This window comes from Plectrocnemia conspersa, unplaced genomic scaffold (assembly GCF_051122295.1).
Source record: "Plectrocnemia conspersa isolate PC_06_02 unplaced genomic scaffold, ASM5112229v1 ptg000002l, whole genome shotgun sequence".
Classification (NCBI taxonomy): domain Eukaryota; kingdom Metazoa; phylum Arthropoda; class Insecta; order Trichoptera; family Polycentropodidae; genus Plectrocnemia; species Plectrocnemia conspersa.
In genome coordinates, this window is record NW_028277166.1 from 14897225 (window position 1) to 14911488 (window position 14264).

Sequence of the window (14264 nt, forward strand, 5' to 3'; positions counted from 1 at the left end):
TAAAATGTATAGATATGTATATTATTTATTTTATCAAATATTACGACCCCTTATCTAGCTGAACGCCGATTATTTGCATATCCCGTATCCTCCTCTCGGTGGTCCTGCTCTTTGCAATTGGAAATTAGGCTGTAAAAATACAATAATAATTTAAAATATTATTTTGATGTATCACAGTACATTACATAAATTAGTATTGTCTTGCATTATTATAAACAACATTTTTTGTTTCGTTGTCTGGGGTAAATATAAATAATCGCTTAGGAGTGCCCTCTCTAAAGCAAGTCATATATAGCTGACCGTGGAAAAGGCAAGGTGATTCCAAATTTACCCCATAAGCTTTGACAAATGGTTCCTGAGATTTATTTATGGTCATTGCGAAAGCAAGTTTAATTTAACTATATTGACATAATTATTTTTACTAATAAACACTAATTATAATTTTTGTTTTATTTTACCATGATAACGTATATAAAATAAAATTTCGTATATGTATATGTACGAAATAAAATTTTATAAATTACATAAATATGACCATATACAAAATTTTAAGAATAATATTAAAAAAACTTAAATATATCAAGAATATGAATAATTACATATTTTAATATTAATGGTCATTTAAATTACTGTTAGGACCGACCTACAAGTGAAAGCACAACTGTCAGATTTGCCGTCGTGTCGTTTCCATACGGTGTCATTGCATTGCATTTTTTTTTACATAAAACAACTTCCATCATGGGTACCGTTCAAGAGTTGCAGATGAAAATCGCCCAATTAGAAAAGACAATCGACGAGATGAAAAAGAAAAACCGAGGACGCGACAAAATACCGGTTATATCTTCTGAAGTAGTTGATTCGAATCCTTACAGGTGATAAAACATTCACAAAACTAAATCTGTAATGTTTTTATGGACCTTAACATAATTTGATTGTTACAGTCGTTTGATGGCGTTGAAACGTATGGGCATTGTCGACAATTATGAGAAAATAAGAGATTATTCAGTAGCTGTTGTTGGAGTAGGTGGAGTTGGTAGTGTCACAGCAGAAATGCTGACTAGATGTGGAATTGGAAAAGTAAATATTTGTATAATATGTTAAAATAATTGTAGTTGTTTATAATTTATGTTTCTTTTTAGTTAATTTTGTTTGACTACGATAAAGTCGAATTGGCAAACATGAATAGGTTATTTTTTCAACCTCATCAAGCCGGTATGAGCAAAGTTGAAGCTGCGGTTAACACTTTGCAAGATATAAATCCGGATGTTACAATCGAAGCGCGCAATTATAACATAACCACTATGGAGAATTTTGAAAACTTCATGGAAACTATTAGGTTTATATTTGTTTTATATATTAATACATATCATCGGCTTAAAAAAACACCATTAATTGATTAATCTAAATTAGAATAAATAATAAAAACAAGCAACTTATAGTTTTTATATTTAAAAAATATAATATTTTATAGCTTCCTAAAAACATGATTAATATTTTTTTATAGGACTGGTAGTTTAGATAGGAAATCGCCCGTAGATTTGGTATTGAGCTGTGTTGACAACTTTGAGGCTCGCATGGCTATCAATGCCGCATGCAATGAACTAAATCAGAAATGGTTCGAATCTGGTGTTTCAGAAAACGCTGTGTCTGGACATATCCAATTTATTTCTCCGGGCGAAACAGCTTGTTTCGGTGTATGTATAATATTAAGAAATATTATATATTATGGTAATAATGTTGTATTTAATTTATTTTATTTATAAATTATTGTAGTGTGCTCCTCCATTAATAGTAGCTTCCAATATTGATGAAAAAACATTGAAAAGGGATGGGGTTTGTGCAGCCAGTTTGCCAACAACCATGGGAGTTGTAGCAGGATTTTTAGGTACATACTTAATTTAAATAAATTATTTATTTAAATATACATATATATGTATTATATCATTTTTATTTTTTTTTCAGTCCAAAATACATTGAAATATTTATTAAAGTTTGGAAACGTCTCTCATTATCTGGGATATAGTGCATTGACTGATTTCTTTCCCACAATGTCATTAAAAGTATTTTTTTATGGTTTAATAATATTGTCCTTATAATAAATTTATTGTTTTTATATAAATAATCTATTTTTCAGCCAAATCAAATGTGTGATGATTACTTTTGTAAGAAAAGGCAAGAAGAATTTAAACTGCGTCCAGTTGAAATAGTTCAAGAAATTGTAAAGGAAGAAGAACCGATACATGAAGAAAATGAATGGGGTTTGTGTAATTGATAATATTTCAATCATATCAGTTTATTAACTATACATGTATAAACTAATCATTTCATATATTTGTTTCATCCTAAATTATTATATAATATTTTGTTAGGCATTGTTATGAATTGAATATATGTTTTGAATGAATGGAAATTGAATATAGATTATCATTTGTAATTTTAGGAATATCTCTCGTCGACGAAACTCACGAAGACACTCAAAATGAACCTTCATTACAGTTAGCTGAAGGTATTCAGGTAAATGCATTATTTACATTATCATGTCTATATGTATGTTTTGATATGTATAACAAAGTATTTTTATATTGTTTAGGCTGCTTATACTATTCCTGTTTTGCCCATCGATGATTGTTCTCCGGAGTCTAGCACCGGCGGAGCTGTAGCTGCAACGGAACTGTCTTTGGAAGAGTTAATGGCACAAATGAAATCAATATAAGTAAATAAATAGCATTTAAAATGCGCAAATTTGGCTTTGTGATGCTTTTATTACACGTTGATTGTAAAATGATTGACTGTATACATGTATCAGGGTTAAGAATTTATTTAAAATTTATATTATAATTATTAATAATTGATTCGTATTTAACGTCACAATTTTTATGTTGACTTATAATATATTTTATATAAGCTAAACATTCCGCTCCATTGCATAATTATTATTATGATATAATAAGTTAGTTATTTTACAATTACTTTGTCAGTAACATAATGCTGTTTTTATTAATGTTTTTCTTACTTATCAATAGATTTTTAATATTATTTATAATTTTTTGCTGATTTATATATTTATTTAGGTTCATATCTGGTTCTGGATATTGTACCTAAAAATAATCATAGATAGTTATAAATATTTTAAAATAAATTTTAATTTTCATTATACCTGTAAATTGTCAAATATAATCTTAGCTCTTGAACAAATTTTTTTTGATATCCCTGCGTCTTCTGCAACTCTATGCGCAAAACTCTCCTCCATTGCGCCATCAATAATTCTATATAAAAATACTAGTTTTTCGTTTTGAATTATGTATTCCATCGACTATAAAATATATATGTGTTTAAATCATATCTACATAGTTTAAATTATTATTATTATTTATATCCATACCATTAACTTCAACCGCTGCGATTCTATAAGATACTCCTTCAAACTATGAAAATGCGTAGACACAAACACGTGTGGACATTTATCGTCTTGAAATAAGAAATTGTTCACGCTTGCCGCCAATAAACCTAAACCGTCTACTTCGGTCGTACCTTTGCCAAACTCATCAATAATGATCAATGAACTGCTCGTTGCATAATGCAGTGCTTGTGATATCTATAAATAATTAACAATCAAGATCCTAAATACTCTTAATATGAAAAAATATATATAATACCTGTCTCAAATCGATCATAAATGCAGACATTCTAGTGGAAATATCCTCTATTGTCTGTATCCTGGTGAATATATGATCTATAAGACCGATCGTGGCCGACTCCGCCGGTACGTAACATCCAATGTGTGCCATATAAACAATGATCGCTATCTGCTTCAAATAGATAGATTTTCCACAAGAGTTTGGCCCGGTTAGAATAGTGACCATTCCGTTTGAGCTCGAAGCGTCTGTGTCGTTTGGTACATAGTTTTCTACGCACATTTCTTGTAAAGGATGTCGCCCTTGCTTTATATTAATGACCCGCTCAAAAGATAAAGTCGGTCTTTTGTAATCGTTGTCCTTGCACACTTTAGCCATGCTGATGAGACTGTTAAAAATATATTATTATGATAGTTTTGTATTATATTAGATTAATATTACCAATCTAGCTCAGCGCACAGCTTCACCACAGATGAAAGTGAATGAAGATGCTGCAGAATGAAATGTGTGAGTCTGGTCATTATGCGCATCTCGTGTGCCAAAATTTCAGGATACGTATCACCAATAAGATTGTCTAATTCTATAGTGACAAATGAAAAAATGCTAAAAGATTTAATCGAGTCTTATTCAAAAATATGAATTTAAATTACCATTGCATCCTTCGCTCTTATAATATATGCAGTCATTGTTTTGAAACTAAAATTTTGATCGAAATAGTATTATTGATCAAATATATTATTTAAAATAAATAGATTAACTACCATAAATTTTAAATTAGGTATATTTTTCTCCACTGGGTTCAATTTTTCCTTCCACATTTTAACGCCGAGTAGATACCCGAGATTCGGTAAATAAACCATAGTGCATTCCTCCACGTAGTTCGGCAATTTTTCAAGTTCAAATTTGGCCGTCGAAGACATCAATCCGTGTAAACCGACCATTACTTGTTTTTCTAAAATAGAGTATCTTGTTTGATTAAATAGCTAAATAATTATCCATACTATTATTCAAATATTAACTCTCATCCAATTTAGGATCGATTCCTGACTTCACGGTGAACTTTCCTTGTACGTTTGATACTTCAAAATCAATTACGCGATTCATATGATAAGCAACCTATAAAAACGTATACAAAGTTATAGCTATCAAATAATATATTTTATTAATACGTACTTGGAATAAATTATCGTTATTTCTAGAACCGAGTGCATCTATCAGTGAAGATATTTGATTATAATTTTCGCATATTTCACATATAAGAACTGCGTTATATAATGTCTAAAAACAGATGTATGAAATAAGATTACATTTTAAATTGTGTAACGAATAAACTAGCACGTTATACATTGAATAATTGTTTCCATTCATAAGGACTAGCTCTCAATGCTTTAATTCTGGTCATGATTCCCTATAAAAAATATCGATAAAGTAACTTAATTTATTAATATATTATATTTTATTTAACATATTACTGACATTAACATTTTTAATGTATTTCAATGATGAACATAAGCTCTTGACAACCTCTTCATTTCCAGGTTTGTTACAAAACATGATTGTGTCAAGTCGTCTTTGAATCGTCTTTAAATCTTTGGTCGGATGTTGGAGTAAAAGTCTAAATTAATAATATTACTTCATTTATTTTATTTTTAACCGACAGCTTTGCATAATAGTAAGCAGTTTATTATTCAGTCCGGAATTTTCGTTTTCGGTTATTGACTTATATAAAGAAAAATTAATAATACGCTTACTATCAATGAACGATCTTCCAAATAATAGATGAGTTCAACAGCAGTAAGGAGATATATAAACATTTAAAAGAGAGGAAGATTTTTAGATTAGGATAATTAATTATTTTTTAATGACTGTCTATTTTACATGAAGCTGTTGAAACAATTTAAATAATTAAATAAAGATTCTGATTATTTTATAAAAGTATACGAAGATGACTATGTTTATATCTAAGATTTACCTCAGATATTGCATCCCTATTTTAGAACAACATCTATTGAACACGCTATACAAGCTGAGTCCTTCTTTACAACCGGAAGACATCCCTTTTTTGAAATTACTCGGATGAGAGAGTCTATTGAATATTTGTAATGCCTTATAAGTTTCGTCGTTCATTGTTACGATTTTATCTCTATAAAAAAAATCTGAGTCAATTACTTATACTATTATATATGACTAAAAAAAGACTTACAGTGAGATTATGTTTACAGCAAGAATATTGAGATTGCCGTCAGAATTTGTGTTAATGAAACACCAATTTTTATCTAAGTATTTTAACAATGCACCAGTAGTGTGAACTGTTTGAATGTAACGAAAGTTAATGATAGAATTTAAAAATAGTTCACGATCCTGATGTGACGCATTGGTAGGTTCGTTTGGTAATGATATTTGATACACTCTGTTTTTGCAAGACTCGAAATCTGTTAAATAATATAATATTAAATAAAAGGTTTAAATGGTTGCTGCTTAAAATACTTACTGTATTCTTTTGACGGTAAAAGATGAAATCCTGCGTTGGTTTGAGAGTTTTCTCTTATATCGCACATAAAATTGGCTGCAAGACCGTTTTCGTTTATTAAACTTTTAACCGAACTTATAAACGTTTTCGGCGAACGAGACTCGATGATTATCATCGACGGTCTGATTTGTCTGTATAAGTTTTTCAACATATTATGCTCGGGCACTGAATCACTAATTTCGTTTAATATAAAGAGCTGAAAGTGATTATTTTAATAGTATTATGTATTGTATAGTAATAGATTTTTAATGTTGGGTACTTCTGATGTTCCGATGTTGAAATAGCTCGCAGCAAATTTTCCGTTTTTCCAAAAGGCCGACATAATAGTAGATTCGTTTTCTGGGAATTCTTCAGAATCGTTTTCTTCACTCTCTGTGTGACGTTTTGTTGACAATTCATTCAATACGATTATTTCGGGATTGTTATTGACTTGAAAAGTTTCATGGGAAGTATTGCCATCTAAGTGAAAATAATTTTTCAATAATTGTTAATTAGGTATAGATTTATGCTACATACCTTGGAAGTTGAATGTGCTCAATGAAGACGTTGATGCGTCTTCGTTAATCATTTTCGTTAGATTTGTATTTTCAAAATGGTCGCACGGATCGAACATAAGAGAGGATTTGCGAACACGACTTTTAATTTTAATGAAATTCTAGAACACAGTTTCATAAATATAATAAATGCAAGAAATTATTAAAATAAAAATTACTATTGCGTATTTAAATATCAATCTTTTGTGAATATATATTAATGGAACGAAATATCTTTTTTATACATATTTCCCCTCCCGTACTGTATATTTTTTAAAAGTGGCACTTTAATTATGTTTTTTATTTATTTTAAATTCTCTGTTTCACAATGAAAGGCGTTAACCCAATGTGTTACAAAAAGATAAACACAAGCAGAGTGAGACACTAGACCAAAATCAGTATAAATTATTAATACAGATATCAATTAGTAATGTTACTATGCATGACCTACATTGATTTTATTTTAATTATTCACCCGTGAGAATAGAAAAATCTAAGAAAACCTAATCAGAATTTTAATTATATTATAATCATTAATTCTAATCTCTCAGTCATGATACAAATTGTAAAATATAAGTTATTTATTTCCCTCCTCAAACGTCACGAACAGTTCGATCTCTGTCTAAATTACGTTACACTTTTGATGCCCTCCCACATTCGAAAAACAATTTAATTTTTCAATAGTCTAACATTGCCAATAACTAAAAATAGCAGGGATAATATATTTACACAAAAAAATGTTTTAGCCCACTTATGAAATGTTATTTATTTTAAATTAATCAAAAACAAAACTTTTATTCTCAGCCAAAAATAAATTATATTTTGTTTAGTTTCTGAGGCTCGCTTGACTTTCAATCTGAGGGTTCTTTAATACGTGATGCCCTTCAGTATCTTGTAAAAATGAGTAATTACTTTACAATAGTACGTGAGCAAGCTTTGCGGGGTCCAAATAGTTCATCGATCAGATGATGACATATGGAAAAATACATAACAAATCCAACAGTGCTTTCCATGAGAATAGTTACTCATTTGGAATTAAACTGAAAAAGCGTAGCTTTTGCTTAAAGATTGCACTACTCGACTTGAGAATAAAGAAAACCAATGAAATTGGAAAGCAATAATAAATACGATTTCTGTATTCTTTTCCTTAGGCCGGTTTCACACGTGCTAGATGGATTTGCCCGGCGGCGTGAAGTGGGGTGGTATTGTATGGGCATCGTCGAGCCGGCGCCGGATGGATTCGTCCGGCACGTCTGAAATGGTAGGTACTAGCCCATACAACACCATCCCCAGTACACGGCGCCGGGTGAATCCATCCGGCATGTGTGAAACCAGCCTTACTCTTACACAAACAGCTGAAATTCTAATTCTCATATCAGTGGTTTAATATCATTTGCAATACGAAATTTTTTAGGTTCAAATTATAATAAGATTAGGAAACTATAATTAAAACGATACAATAACTATTTTTTATTTCTATAATATAACAAATACATTGCGTTACAAATATAATACAAACAGAGCGTTAACTATGCGTGTTTTACTAATTATCTTCTCACTGGTGTATAAACTATGTTAAGTAATCGACAATCTGCTTCTAATAGAGTTAAATCTGATCTTGTTCCGATAAATCTGGATGAAAGCTCTAAGTCGTTGATCATCAATCGGACTTTAGTTCCGATGACAAAGTCGTCTGCGTTCTTAGCTGGTAACGGGCACACGCAGTGGAACTTCCAGCCGAAGTCAATGTATAAATCATTTCCGACAATATTAAACACTTCTCCATAGACGATCTTTCCTTTTGGATCTCCAAGCTGGGGCAAAAAAATCAGATACATATTGTTGTTCATTAAAATAAGGATTAATTGTGTAATATTACGTACGTCGACGAATTTTGAATGTCGAAGCAACGTTGCGAACGGCCGGTTGTCTTGCGCTGGAGGAGGCTCAGTGACTTGAGCTGTTTGTTTATCATAAGCTTTGGCGAAACCGCTTAGTGCCGGTTTAATAGAATCTGTTGTAACTTCACTCGGGGCATCTGAGAAGGCTCGAATAAGCTTTCTAGTCGACACACAAATCCGCCGAAACATTTCTGCAAATAGGTTATAAATATGACAACCGCTAGTGTTGCCAATTTAAAATATATACCTACTACAAAAAGGTCACTCGTTTATTAAAAGCCAGCACCCGTGTTATTCGGATTAAAAATCTAATTTATTATTTTTTTAATAATATACGCACTAAATTTTCAACACCTAATTTAACATTATTTTAAAATATTTAGATTTATTTGCCCGAGCTTAAGAATTTTGAATAATTTTGCCAAGACAGGTTACTTAAATGAAAAGTGCAAGCCTCCTCAAAAGAGGACATCTGGTTATCTTACCAATACATAAATACAAATCAAAATGCAAATATTGTAAATTAAATGTAACAGCAGCGCAATTATGAACACAAATATAAAAACAAAATAATTTTGTGCTAATTTACAAAAAATATTCTTTATATCCAAGAACGTTAAAGCTGCCAACAACGTATTTCGTCCAAGCTCTGTGACTACCCAACTTAGCCTAAAACCCAACACAATGATGTTGACAGTATTGCCACTATGTGAAACAGCGCACAATTAATCAAGTTTTGCAATGTTTGTGTTTAAAAATGTGTCAATCTGTTTTTTAATCTCTCAATTTTCCCAACTTTTCTATCGCTGTTTATTTCCCCCGGAAATAACCGGTTTATTGCGGAGAATAAATCCAGGTTTTACTCGCCGGTCCCTAATAAGTCGTTATTGAACTAGAATTTTATATGTAAATATTTTAGACGAAGTAATGGAAATTTATATATTACTTATGGCAACTATTTAAGTAAATGTCAGTTAATAACTAGAGGGTTATGTTGTATTGACAAACATACATTTGTATAACTAAAAACTATAATAAATCATGGATTTAAAATGTTTAGTTGCCATTGATAGTCAACAAGGAGCTATAAGAAGTATCAGATTTAATGGTTAAGTATTATTTATGCTTTATTATCACGTTTGGACTAGTTTTATTATTATTTAATACAACTATTTATTTATAATACTAGTCGACGGATCTTACTGTCTCACATGTGGAAGTGATAAAAAAATAAAACTATGGAATCCATTCAGAAAGTTAATGTTGAAGATATATGGCGGTCACGGAAACGAAGTGCTTGATGCTGCCGGTTCTTGCGATAGTAGTCACATAGTCTCATGCAGTTCAGATAAATCCGTAATATTATGGGATGTGAGTACAGGCCAGCCAATAAGGAGATTAAGAGGTCACGCTGGTACCGTTTGCTGTGTTAGGTTTGCTATTTCAACTTATTTTGATTGACTATTTTCAAATTACAATAAATTATTATATCTACTTTAAATTTTTAGATTCAATGAAGAATCTACAGTCGCAATATCAGGTTCCCATGATAACACGGTTATGTTTTGGGATATTCGTTCCAGAAAAAACAGCCCAATTCAGGTATATTTTATCTATATAAATGTAATGAAAATTTACTTATAAAGTTCGATTTATTTTATTATTGTATTAAAGGTCTTGCGCGATGCCAAAGATTGTATTACATCTCTACAAGTTACAAATCATGAAGTATTAACTAGTTCGGTGGACTGTCACACAAGATTATATGATATGCGAGTCGGACAACTCACATCTGATTTCATCGGTGGTGAGTTTTAATCATTATTATAAATATTAATTCCTTTATGATATAGGAGAAAGTCTTCTCTAAAAATTACAAAATATCTTGGCATTTTGTTAAATGATAATCTAAGTTTTATTTTTCACGAATTTATTTTAATGTTAGAGCTTATAATGCTACATGAGAGGCACCCAACAAAGAAGTCAAACTTCAAATTTTAGGACACATTGTTATCACACATTAATTTAATTTATTTGTTGTATAATAAAATAAATATGTATTATCATATGTTGTTAATGATATTAATTTTCTAGATTCTATCACATATGCATCTTTAACGCACGATGGACAATGCACTGTAGTCTCTTGTTCTGATAACACAATACGACTAATGGATAAACAATCCGGAGAATTATTAGCAAAGTGAGGAAATGACTATTATATTTAGTCAACTTATATAATAAAACATATTTTATTCTCAATTTGTTGTAGATATACTGGTCATTCTACAGATGAATATTCGATTGAAAATTTTGTTAGTGTAAAAGATTCCCACGTATTCTCTGGTTCAAGTACGGGTGAGGTTTGGTGTTGGGATTTGATTACATCTAATTTAGTAACAAAATTTACACATACTCCTAATTCCGTGGTGCATTCTGTGTGCGGACATCCAAGCCAAGATATGTTTTTGAGTGCTTCTAGAGGGGAATTCAAATTGTGGGGAGTTGAAGAACAGGAATAATTTTGAACTATGTTATAAAATAAAATATTCAACTTAATTAAGTTTTTTATTCATAATTACGAATCTACATATGAATATTTTTAATTTGAAACTTGAAATAAGAGTTGTTGCTGCTGAAAAAACATCAGATTGAAGGAAGCTGATGCAGATACCATGAGTTGAGTTTGTATGATTAATTTATTTAGGTGAAAGGCTACTTTTACTATTATTATTATAATATTTCTTATATACTTTGTATTGTTTAAATTCAATTCTATTTTTCTCTACTTGTGAGAACGATGAGCTTGGAGGAGCCTCACAAGTGAAATAGCCTAGAGCCTCTTCATCTATATTCGGCTCTGAACTAAGCAATATACGCACTTAAAATTATTGTGTTATGTACAACTTTAAAACTCCCCAGCATAGTCCGATAAAAATAGATTATGCTAAGTATATTTTTTTCTATTTGCATCACAATAATGCACTTAGTAAAAATAATACATATTTGTGCTGTAAAATGTAACTAGAAGAAAATTAATATGAACTACTATTAAAACTTAGATCACTTAACAAGTTTTCCAAAAAAATATTTTAACTATATAAATTGGCGTTAGAAACTGCCCTCTTTGTAACAGGGTAAAGTTTTTTGCGCTTCTCCGAAGTTTATATTATTTTTTACCTAGTAGTAATATTTGTATATGTTGTTTTTCTGAACCATATTTTGGCGATCTTCTCAAAGCTTTCTCATTCCCAACTTGAAGTAGAAGGTCCTGGGGATGTAGAATTTAAGAGGCGGTTTGATTCCCGCTGGTTGGAATCTTGGAGAGCAGCTTGTTGGCGACGCTGCTATTGTTGATACATATTCTAGGTTGCTGTTTCTGAGAGCGCTCTGGCAGCGCTGGCTCTCTGTGGACTGCCACTGCGTCTGAGAAAACAAGGGCGAAGCTCAGGCGGTGAACCCAAATGGACTCGAACAGTTTTAACTTAAGTATGAACTGTGAAGTTCCAAAGTCTGTTCTAAGATGATGATCCGACATTTACATTATTATGTTTATGTAAAGAAGAGCAAAACTTCCAACATGTAGTCTTCCCCATTTCAAAGAACCAATTACTGATAATGGCTTAAATAAAAAATCTTCGTTTATTACATTATAATTAAATATTTCACCATTATAAATAAGTGGATCATGCGCAAATATATTACGGTTTGCATCTGAGGTTTACACCTTCTTCGCGGATATTTAGGTATGTAAATTGCGAATTATAAAATTACATTACAATATGTTGGTTTCTAATAATTTTTAAATTTATATTGATTTCTTAAAAAAAATAAATTGAACAAAACACGGGAAGCTATCATAATAAATTGCTATTATATAAGGATGAATACTAAAAATGTTTTAGATCGATGCACATACGCGATTGGCCAGCAAGCGTGCAACCCTTAGAGAATATAAGCCCGGACTCTGACGAGGAGAGGGCAGACGGTCAGAGTCAACCGGAGACGGGACGATCCACAAGGAGCCACTCAGAGTCACCAGCACAGCGCCTTCACCGACAGATCTAAAGATCACTCCTGGAACTCCCGAACCATCAGCTTCACGAAGAACCACACCTGACACTTGCCGCACGCAGCCACAAGAGCACTGAAGATCATCTACGGACATCACCACCTGCGTCACCTTCACCGCAGTTGGGAGAAACGTCTCGCCGTTAATCGTCCATTGTCGCATGTAAATATAACTAATAAAAAGTCTACTTAGAGTCACACAAGAGTCTAATTGGCCGCGAGGTCAACCATCCCTTGGGCTACGCCCCTTAAAGTCATGTGATCTTTATCGTAGTCACCAATACTTGTAGGCTTGCTTTGGAAAAATATTTTTTTTTCTGCGTGATGACAGTGTTGTTAATTCGTTGAAATCGATAATAAATTATGAAGTTTTTTTAAATTGAGTGTAAACTTTTCCCCAGCTTAAAAGACCTAATATCTTTACATGCGAAAACTTGCCGCGTCTTCTTATTCTTAATCCTCGCGGCAAAGCCATCTTACAAGGATTTTAAAAGACCAACGCAATACTCATATAACTGTTTAAATATTTTATTTAGTTTTTAGTACATATTTTGCAATAAATAGGCTCATATCCGCATCCAATCTGCACGGCCGCTAACGGTATAATAGTGAGCGTCAACTGCTCAGTTTGGTCCAAGCATCTTATTTATTTTTATTTTATTAATTTATTTAGCATATTAGCTAATTTTTCATCACAAAAGCTTTAACTAAAACATATATAATATAAAACATAGAAAAAAAAAATAAAAAAAAAAATCTTAGCCATAACAACAGTTTTATTAGCCATGTTCATAGAGCAGTCAGTGTTAGGGCAGATTTACACGTTCCCAGTCGGCGCGCCAGTCGAGGTTGCCAGTCACTGGATGCCAGCGACTAGCAGCGTGTAAACGCTTAACGCCAGTCACTGGATAAGCCAATGCGCCACTGGCAACAAATATTTTTGTTTTGCTGGCGCGCCAGCTCCCCCTTCCACTACACTAACGTACTGGCGCAAGGTGAGTAGCGCTTTTTCGCAACAATAATTCTATCACTTTCTGGCACTGTGTAAACGGTAAAGCACCAGTGGTTTGGAATACCAGTCGTCGCGTGCCAGTGACCCGCCAGTCAATTTCCAGCTGGCAGCTTGTAAATCAGCCCTTATACAACGAATTATAAATTATTTGCTTAACGTGAAAAATAGTGTAGTTTGTATTATTGGTGTTACTAAACACTGGAAATGCGTATGTTAATACCACTCTAGTAAATTGTTTAATAAATAAAAAAATATTTTTAATTGTAGTTAACGCGTGTTTTATGTTAAATAACGGACTTAGAGCCGTAAAATATACACTCAGCTTAAGTTTTTGTTGTCCTTATTTTGCATAATTGTGCGTAAATTTGGGACTATATACAGAGTAGTATGACTTATTCAGCCATTTACTTATTCATGCTAGAAGAGCTGTTTGATATACAGTTTTATTGCACAGGTACAAATATATAAATTAAATTTAGGTATCTGTATCGAGTGGTTTTGTCGAATGAGGATGATTCTAGGTTGATCCAAAAAGGGTTGTAGCAAGCGGTCAAAATCGATTAGTAGAGTCCTCGCAGGGGT

The 14264-nt window shown here is 31.8% G+C and overlaps 4 protein-coding genes across 4 annotated transcripts; 2 read left to right on the forward strand and 2 right to left on the reverse strand.

The window, feature by feature from the left end:
* The first annotated feature begins 640 nt into the window (after nucleotides 1-640).
* On the forward strand, nucleotides 641-2742 carry Uba5 (Ubiquitin-like activating enzyme 5). Its single transcript, XM_088205667.1, has 9 exons — nucleotides 641-872; nucleotides 942-1077; nucleotides 1140-1336; nucleotides 1505-1694; nucleotides 1774-1885; nucleotides 1963-2060; nucleotides 2135-2258; nucleotides 2441-2514; nucleotides 2591-2742. The coding sequence occupies exons 1-9, from the start codon at nucleotides 739-741 to the stop codon at nucleotides 2711-2713; spliced, it is 1188 nt and encodes a 395-aa protein (XP_088061793.1). The 5' UTR covers nucleotides 641-738; the 3' UTR covers nucleotides 2714-2742.
* A 154-nt stretch (nucleotides 2743-2896) lies between these two features.
* On the reverse strand, nucleotides 2897-6614 carry LOC148237829 (mutS protein homolog 5-like). The gene is made up of 15 exons (XM_088205666.1): nucleotides 6425-6614; nucleotides 6127-6361; nucleotides 5839-6067; nucleotides 5608-5778; nucleotides 5112-5250; nucleotides 4981-5043; nucleotides 4809-4913; nucleotides 4655-4751; nucleotides 4397-4587; nucleotides 4286-4331; nucleotides 4077-4215; nucleotides 3657-4023; nucleotides 3383-3595; nucleotides 3158-3313; nucleotides 2897-3098 (listed from the first exon to the last, which is right to left on the reverse strand). Exons 1-15 carry the CDS (start codon nucleotides 6485-6487, stop codon nucleotides 2967-2969), a joined length of 2346 nt encoding a protein of 781 aa, XP_088061792.1. The 5' UTR covers nucleotides 6488-6614; the 3' UTR covers nucleotides 2897-2966.
* A 1530-nt stretch (nucleotides 6615-8144) lies between these two features.
* On the reverse strand, nucleotides 8145-8832 carry mRpS28 (mitochondrial ribosomal protein S28). Its single transcript, XM_088205668.1, has 2 exons — nucleotides 8582-8832; nucleotides 8145-8512 (listed from the first exon to the last, which is right to left on the reverse strand). The coding sequence occupies exons 1-2, from the start codon at nucleotides 8786-8788 to the stop codon at nucleotides 8246-8248; spliced, it is 474 nt and encodes a 157-aa protein (XP_088061794.1). The 5' UTR covers nucleotides 8789-8832; the 3' UTR covers nucleotides 8145-8245.
* A 433-nt stretch (nucleotides 8833-9265) lies between these two features.
* LOC148237831 (WD repeat domain-containing protein 83) lies at nucleotides 9266-11158 on the forward strand. Its single transcript, XM_088205669.1, has 6 exons — nucleotides 9266-9707; nucleotides 9789-10032; nucleotides 10108-10201; nucleotides 10274-10406; nucleotides 10694-10802; nucleotides 10872-11158. The coding sequence occupies exons 1-6, from the start codon at nucleotides 9641-9643 to the stop codon at nucleotides 11119-11121; spliced, it is 897 nt and encodes a 298-aa protein (XP_088061795.1). The 5' UTR covers nucleotides 9266-9640; the 3' UTR covers nucleotides 11122-11158.
* Nucleotides 11159-14264: the final 3106 nt, after the last annotated feature.

Bases quoted from the DNA above. Each gene is read 5' to 3' on its own strand.
- Uba5 (XM_088205667.1), top strand. From the start codon at position 739: ATGGGTACCGTTCAAGAGTTGCAGATGAAAATCGCCCAATTAGAAAAG. The intron at 1,337-1,504 runs GTTTATATTTGT...ATTTTTTTATAG, and splicing joins AACTTCATGGAAACTATTAG to GACTGGTAGTTTAGATAGGA. The intron at 1,695-1,773 runs GTATGTATAATA...AAATTATTGTAG, and splicing joins GCGAAACAGCTTGTTTCGGT to TGTGCTCCTCCATTAATAGT.
- LOC148237829 (XM_088205666.1), bottom strand. From the start codon at position 6,487: ATGTCGGCCTTTTGGAAAAACGGAAAATTTGCTGCGAGCTATTTCAAC. The intron at 4,216-4,285 runs GTAATTTAAATT...TTGTCACTATAG, and splicing joins TAAGAGCGAAGGATGCAATG to AATTAGACAATCTTATTGGT. The intron at 3,314-3,382 runs GTATGGATATAA...TATATTTTATAG, and splicing joins CGCAGCGGTTGAAGTTAATG to TCGATGGAATACATAATTCA.
- mRpS28 (XM_088205668.1), bottom strand. From the start codon at position 8,788: ATGTTTCGGCGGATTTGTGTGTCGACTAGAAAGCTTATTCGAGCCTTC. The intron at 8,513-8,581 runs GTACGTAATATT...TTTTTGCCCCAG, and splicing joins GACATTCAAAATTCGTCGAC to CTTGGAGATCCAAAAGGAAA.
- LOC148237831 (XM_088205669.1), top strand. From the start codon at position 9,641: ATGGATTTAAAATGTTTAGTTGCCATTGATAGTCAACAAGGAGCTATA. The intron at 10,202-10,273 runs GTATATTTTATC...ATTGTATTAAAG, and splicing joins GAAAAAACAGCCCAATTCAG to GTCTTGCGCGATGCCAAAGA. The intron at 10,803-10,871 runs GTGAGGAAATGA...AATTTGTTGTAG, and splicing joins TCCGGAGAATTATTAGCAAA to ATATACTGGTCATTCTACAG.